This window comes from Squalius cephalus (genome assembly GCF_949319135.1).
Source record: "Squalius cephalus genome assembly, chromosome: 2".
Lineage (NCBI taxonomy): Eukaryota > Metazoa > Chordata > Actinopteri > Cypriniformes > Leuciscidae > Squalius > Squalius cephalus.
This window is the reverse complement of record NC_137123.1, coordinates 19,890,995-19,898,908: the sequence shown is the minus strand read 5'-3', so window position 1 is coordinate 19,898,908 and position 7,914 is coordinate 19,890,995. Positions and strand designations below refer to the sequence as shown.

The 7,914-nt window shown below is 36.3% G+C and overlaps 1 protein-coding gene across 1 annotated transcript in view; it reads left to right on the top strand.

Annotated features, from left to right (window-relative positions):
• The first annotated feature begins 523 nt into the window (after positions 1-523).
• slkb (STE20-like kinase b) overlaps positions 524-7,914 on the top strand; it is a 30,375-nt gene continuing 22,984 nt past the window's right edge. Inside the window, exons 1-2 of the mRNA XM_079864169.1 lie at positions 524-1,311; positions 3,666-3,830. Of these exons, the coding sequence (XP_079720295.1) occupies positions 1,162-1,311; positions 3,666-3,830 (315 nt within the window). The 5' untranslated portion in view covers positions 524-1,161. The remainder of the gene's footprint in view (positions 1,312-3,665; positions 3,831-7,914) is intronic.

The following is a 7,914-nucleotide window of genomic DNA, read 5'->3' as shown; positions in this document are numbered from 1 at the left end:
GAGGGATAAACAGTCACACTGACCAATCACGGCACAGCATTAAACTGTCAGTCAAGACAACAGAGAGGCGACAACCAATCAGAACACTAGATCTGCCTCCGTTTGCGTCCGTTTCCTTGACTACATGTTGTGAACGCTCACGTTCAAATACAGTAGTTTTGAAGTTGAGATGAAGCGGACCCAGGCGAAATAGATATAAAATCAAATAAATAAATAAAAATCTTGTAAATATAAAATATAATATGATGTTTCAAATGGTTCACGAACAAAAACATACATTGTAAATGTTTATATGTATTTTGCATTCTGTTAATTGTGTTTAAAATGATAAACTCGGCATATAACGTGAACATTATAGTAACATCATGTATTTGCAGACTTATAGCATGTAATTCAACCCTGAGAAATCAGTGTTTACATCATCCACGACGGCAGGCGACAGTAAAGCGCAGGCGAAGAGCGCGTGAACCAGGCGAAGAACGCGCCGCTCCTCGTGAACGCGCACACCGACAACAAATCCGCTAGATTAGAGGAGGCGCGCGGATCACGCACACGCAGGAGGTGCATAGTTTCTTCACACAAAAACTATTGTGCCTTTTATCATGCGTTTGGAGCAGTTTCGCTTTTAATCAAGGACCGGAGGATGTACGATCTATAGAAGTGGATATATAAACATTTTGTCAGCTTCTTGACAGACTTTATTTAAAGAGAAAGAGAAAAAACGATGTTTTTACGGATCAGATCCATGAAACTCCGAAGAACAACAACCTCATGACTAAAGAGCTAGACGGAGGATTTCTTCAACTCAAGATCGCCTTCACACTATTGCACACCGTAGATTTAAATGTTTTATTTTTATTTTGAAAAATATGATTCAATTGACCTCCAAGAATAGCTAGAATCAAGACTCAGTTTTTCTTTGTCTGAGCATATTGCATTGACATGATGATGATGATCCCTATATGACTGCTAGTTTAACATATCAAGTTCTTCAATTATCCCGTGCAAAGACAAACATGTCAACACTCTTTCCTGATTAAACAAGAGATTGAACAATGGGAATGCAATAACAATTGCATTGCTTTACGCTTATTAAGACATTAATTGAAAGAAATCCGTCTTTGTCAACCATCCAGAGAGAAGCGCGCGTGAGATCTGGCTATGTCCTTCTTTAATTTCCGAAAAATCTTTAAATTGGGCGCAGAGAAGAAGAAAAAACAATATGAGCACGTGCACAGGGACACAAATCCGGAGGAAATATGGGAGATTGTGGGAGAACTGGGGGATGGAGCCTTTGGAAAGGTGTTCAAGGTAAAATAAACATTGAAATCTTCTGCTCTTATCTTGCTGCAAATGTGGTATTGTTTGCCTTAGTACTTTTCTTATAATGGAATCTATCTATCTATCTATCTATCTATCTATCTATCTATCTATCTATCTATCTATCTATGTGTCATTCTGTCTAATATCTCTCTATCTGTTTGTCTATCTGTCTGTATGTCTAATATCTATCTCTCTGTCCTATCTATCTATCTATCTATCTATCTATCTATCTATCTATCTATCTATCTATCTATCTATCTATCTATCTATCTGTTTGTCTATCTGTCTGTCTGTCTAATATCTGTCTGTCTGTGTGTATATATATATATATATATATATATATATATATATATATATATATATATATATATATATAGACAGATATATGACCTGTCTAATATTTGTCTGTTTATCTATCTGTCTGTTCAAATTAACTGTTAATTGTAATTGTACACAAATTAACATGCAAATTCAAAATGTCATCAAGCACACACCCCTGTCATTGGCTGAATCCAAAATCACCCCCTAAACCATCAATCACTATTCCCTGTGTTAGTCCATTAATACGGTTGACTTGAAGGAGTGAATGAAAACGAGTGAGCCAATTCGGCTATTGAGTGTACATCGGCTGCAATGCAATGTGGGGTTGAATGAGTGCGCTCAATAATGTCCACTATGGTTTTAGACACCACTACAAATGGCTGTCCCATCAAATAAAGCCCTATTTGAGGGTATAGCGGGTGATTTTGGATTCAGCCATTGTCATTCACATGACCTCAGCCTGTAGTGTCCAGTCTGCTTGATTATTCCTCTTCTTTTCTCTGTCTAAAGGCTTAATGTTGCTTAGTTTGTTAGTGGGATAGGGTGATTTGGAGATTAAGTTTAAGGCCATTTCCTCTAGTCTATACAGTCAAAACAATGGCATTAGAACTTTCTCATGGTTTCATCAAGTTTGTTGGTTTGTAAATGGTGTAATGATCTGTTGCATTGAGGGTCTTGGGTTTTCAGGATATTGGTATTTGTCGATTTGAGGTCTTTCGGGAGCTTCTATGAGCACTGAACAGAATTACAAAATAATAATGACTGTTTTCAAGCATGTTTCCTGTGGCTGTAATCATTTGAGTACTCTTAAAAAACGGTCTGACTTTTCTTAACATAACATTTGCTTAAATTATAAACACTTTTTTTTAGAATTTATACTTTTAAATTTTATACTATTATTTTTGTGTAGTTGTATTAATGAACATAGTAATTTTTTTTGTAAGGCTAATCGGTAACGCTTTATTTTAAGGTGACGTAGTTAAACATTATAGTTATAATAGTAAATTATGCATAATTACATGTAACTAACCCTAAACGTAACTCTAAAGTACATGTAGTTAATTAATATTACAATGTAACTACGTCACCTTAAAATAAAGGGTAACACTTTAAGGTGTCCGTGTCACAGTGTAATTGTACATTTAAGTACCGAGTAATAATAATTAATTACATGTACTTACAATAGGGTTAGGATTAGGGGTTTGTTTAGGGTTAGTTACTTGTAATTATTATGCATAATTTATAGTTATTACTACAGTAACTACATGTAACACTGTAAAATAAAGTGTTACTGTACCAAATAAAGTGTAACCTAATGGTTTTATTTCCTCATTCAAATCTAAGCTAAAGGTTTAAAAATGAAAAGTTTGAATTATAACATGTCAAATACAACTGGAACGCATAAATACAATAAAAACCACTGCAGATTTTATTATTCCAGATAAGTCCTGCAATAAACCAGCAGTCTTTGACCTGGTTAATTTTTCACTTCTGAATCACGCTGGATTCTGAATACCGTAATTACCACTATTTACAAAAGCTGTGTGTTGGGTGGAATTGTTCTGTGACCTTCATTGCTCTGCACTGCAGAAAGACTCATTAGTATGAATGACACTGAATGTGATTTCTGTTGAATGCTGGACTGGATCACGCTGACTGCATGGGCCTAATTAATACTTTTTACCTCCGTTTACTGGTTGTTAAAAGAGATTGTGTTGAATCATTCGTAGTCTGCTCATGTATTCATGTATGTCACGCCTCAAACATTCATGTCTGATTTGTAGTAGTTTAGCATAACATCACAATGTGTATAATAAAGAATAACCAATTTTTTTAAATCACTTTTTATTCTTATTACTAACAACATGTTAGCCAAAGTGTGTGCCAACCAGTCTTGCTTTGTTGAATTTTGTTGCTTTGTTATAGCATGCGATGGTTCTTTAGACTAATTTTATTTAGAGGGCTGCGTGTAAATGCAGTTTTTTTTGTTTTTTTTTTACTTTAATTTCCTTTTTATTCAGGCTCAGAACAAGCAGACAGGCATTTTTGCTGCTGCAAAAGTGATTGACACCAAAACTGAAGATGAGCTGGAGGACTACATGGTGGAGATCGACATCTTGGCATCATGTGATCATCACAATATCGTCAAGCTGCTTGACGCGTTTTACTATGAGAGCAAACTGTGGGTGAGTGGATTTAGTTTATTTTTCATGGTCACAGATTTTATTTCTACTCTCTTTTCCACAGCACAATTTTGGAATCTGACTTAAAAAAAAAATGTATTTGACCCATCTTGTTTAATTATGTTAATATGCCTCATAATTCACCCTTCACCCTTTAATTGACAGGCTATCTGTCATACTAATCAATGTCAGACTACTCATAGCGCCGAATTCACAATTTTGTCTGACAAACAAACCAGACAGGAGAGTTGGAAGATTAATGTTGGTGGAATTGAAAAATGGTGTGTGTTTCCGCTGTTGAAACATACTTTCTGATGTTCATTCATGTTTATTTCGTGCTAATGAGTAGGAAGAGATGATCGGTTCACATGCCGCTTGAACTGAGGCACTACAACGATCTGTCACAACACATTAAAGAGTCACAAAACGGTATTTATTGTTTGATTTTTATTTATTTAAATGACACCATTTGAAACTTTGTTTCATACCAAAAGTAACCTGCTTTGTCTTATCTGTTGGCGTGTTGTCAGTGTCCTCTTTGCTCCACAATGTATTTTTCACTGCGTTGACTCAAACCATTTCCTTCCTGCACAAGGTTGAGGTGGACTCAACTTCCAGGTCACTTCAGTCCAGCTTCACTACAGTACGGACATTAGAAACTTACGAGAGGTTCAAATCCTAGAGGCTTTATGAAATTCAGACAGTACATGTGCTCTTTTATATTTCACATTCAGAAATCCCAGTATGCGCCCGGACATTTTTTTTAAATAATTTTTCGGGGATTAATCCCTATTTATTCTCAAAGGTGATTCTCATTGCTTGATGAGTAAAAAAAAGGGGTGGTTGATTATGATTTCACTTTTTTAACTTTAGTTAATGTGTAATGTTGCTGTTTGACTATAAGCAACATCTGCAAAGTTACAACGCTCAATGTTCAAAGCAAAGGGAGATATTTGCTTTTAAAGAAATCACTTTTTAAGGACTACAACAAACGGCTGGTAGGGAATACACGACATTCCTCCCGGGTTAGTGACATCACAAACCCTAAAATTTACATAAACCCCGCCCCCGGAACATGATTTATAAGTTATAAAAACATGCTAATCAATGACTAGAAGATAACTACACATAAGTTACATAAGTTCACCAACTAACCATTCAGAAACGTCCTGTTGCTTTCTACATGTTGTCACTTCTTCTTGAGTCTCTCCATCATTATCTGAATCCGGTTTGAACATAAAAGGCTTAAAGTTTTTGAAATTTTCAGTGCATGTCTGTATGAGTGCAAGCTGTTGTAGCTCCGCCCCCTGTGCCGGGAGCAGCAGCTCATTTGCATTTAAAGGGACACACAAAAACTGTGCGTTTTTGCTCACCCTTAAAAATTGACAATTTTAACATGCTATATAAAAATATCTGTGGGGTGTTTTGAGCTAAAACTTCACATACACACTCTGGGGACATCAGACATATTTCACATCTTGTGAAAAGGGCATTATACCACCCCTTTAAAATGTAAATCATTAATAATTTATGGCTGTACTAAAATACTACCAGGATGTAAAGAATGGATACACTACCATTCAAAAGTTTGGGGTTGACAAGATTTTTTTTTTTTTTTTTTTGATTATTTTTTTTGTCTCATCATCCACTTTTTTCCATCATAAATACAGTTATAGAAGCATAACATGAATGTATTTACTGTCACATTTGATCCATTTAATGCATCCTTGCTTAATAAAATTATAAATTTGTTTAAAACTTATTTACTGACCTCAAACTTTTGAATAGTAATGTACTTAAACTATAATGAAAATAATTTTTTAGTGCTTATTTGTCAATGTCATAATGCATAGTTGTCATATCAAGCCTGTTTTAGGTGAAATATGGTTTATCATTTTTTTTCTCCCTTGATTTTGGAGTGAGAATAATCTCATCAGAATAATGTTGCATTTTCTCACAGAGAGAACAGTGTTATTTTACCTCTTCTGTTATCTTCTTCTGCCTCTTTGTGTACTTTGTGTACTGGAAGAGGTGTCCATATTTTACTCTTATCCTGCCGTACACCAGGAAATGGACTGATATCGGCCTCACCCGTTTCCTTATGTAGATGTAGGAGCGCTTTGATTTGGCTGTGATTCAGGGAATGTTTGAACTGGATTATTCATCAGCCATTTGCAGCTTAAACAGGATAAATAACACATTGCTATCAATAATGCCATTCAGTAGTCCGTGTGAAGTAGTTTCCTCCATGTATTTGTAGAAAAGCTTGGATAACTTAAATTTCAGATGCCACTTACTTTAATATTTTGCGATAATCATATGCATTGCATTCAGACAGTTTTAAGTTTGTCCAAAATACTAATTCAGGCTTCTATATATGGTATATATGAGGATTAATTGTGCATTCTGCTATCCAGACTGTGGGATCAATGGAAATAGACAGAATCCTACACTTTAGAGTTGGAAAGGAAGCCTGGTCTTGTGCGTTGAGTGTGACTATTGTAGTTCTGGGACTGAATGACAGCACTGTGTGGGCCATTGTGTTATCATAGCCACCGGTCAAAACCAACATCTCACCCACAGTGCAACAGCGTTCAAGAGCATGAATAACAGTGACTGTTCTCAGTGCTGTATCTGTGTGTACACAATAGCGTTGGGTTCAGACTTTAAAGGCCTGTTCACACCAAGGACGATGACGATAGAGATATAGTTCTAAAAATCATTCTAAATATAAAAGAATAGCAGAGTTCACACTACAACTATAACAATAACGGCACAGAGAAACAAAATCATTGGAATCACTTTCAGAATGATTTATTTTTTTCAGCTGATGAACAATAAAAACATTGACAGCCAATCAGAATCCGTCCTGCTTTAAGAACTCGAGCATTTAAAGCGGCAGACGACAAAACTGCAGCGTGTGCTTGTAATACACAGAATGATACTGTCTGCTGGTGTGGATGCTGATCGTTATAGTGAGCATTCTTGCTGTGAACGGGCCTCAACACCATTTCAAAGCTTCATGTGTTTCTTATTTGAAGCCATTGGCACTTTTATCCAAATAATTGTGCTCATTTTGAGTCTAACATCATAACCTGAGGTCAGAGAGGAAGCAAACCATGCAGTTTCAGACTGATTTAGACCATGATTCAAGCTGATGATTCATGTGATTCATTAAAAAGAACTGCGCTGATTGAGTGAACTTTGTGCTGTCAGTGAGGCAAGCATAATTTGGGAAAGTTTGATTGTCGATATACATTACTGTTCAAAAGTTTGGGGTCTTAAAGGGTTAGTTCACCCAAAAATTAAAATGTTCCCATAATTTACTCGCCCTCAAGCCATCCCAGGTGTATATGACTTTATTTCATCCAAACACAATTGGAGTTATAAAATATCCTAGCTCTTCCAAGCTTTATAATGGGAGTGAATGGATCATAGATTTTGAAGCCCAAAAGGGAGCATCCATCCATCATAAAAGTAATCCATACGACTCCAGGGGGTTAATAAAGGCCTTCTGAAGCGAAGCGATGCGTTTTTGTGTCTTTACAATGTCTTTACTGTCACTTTAGATCACTTTAGAAAACATCCTTGCTGACTAAAATAATTATTATAAATCGGATAGTTCCAGTCCTTGATTCTGATTGGTTGAGCCGCGTTCGAAGCCGTTGTAAATTACTCAACAAACACACACCTGTGACCGCATTACATTAGTATTACTGCGCAACTGCCGTTTGTGATTCTTTGTTGCTGCATGTGTTGCTTAGCAACCTCTTTGGAACTACATTGCTTGGCGGAGGAATAAATGTGATAACGTTTTATTACATGGTTTGGTTGAATTCCAATGTAGAATGCGGTCTGTTATGTAAGGGTAAATGCCCGACGAGGTGTCCATTGTCAGGTATTAATGGACGACGGCGAGGCGTGAACCGTCCGCCGAAGTCCATTTATACCTGACAATGGACACATCGAAGGGCATTAACCCGCTTATACCATGATCACTTGCCAAATAACACATTAACTTGGTTTCCCTGGTTACGCCTGACGGTTTATTTACTAGGTCTCCTCTATCACTTTTTAATGGACACCC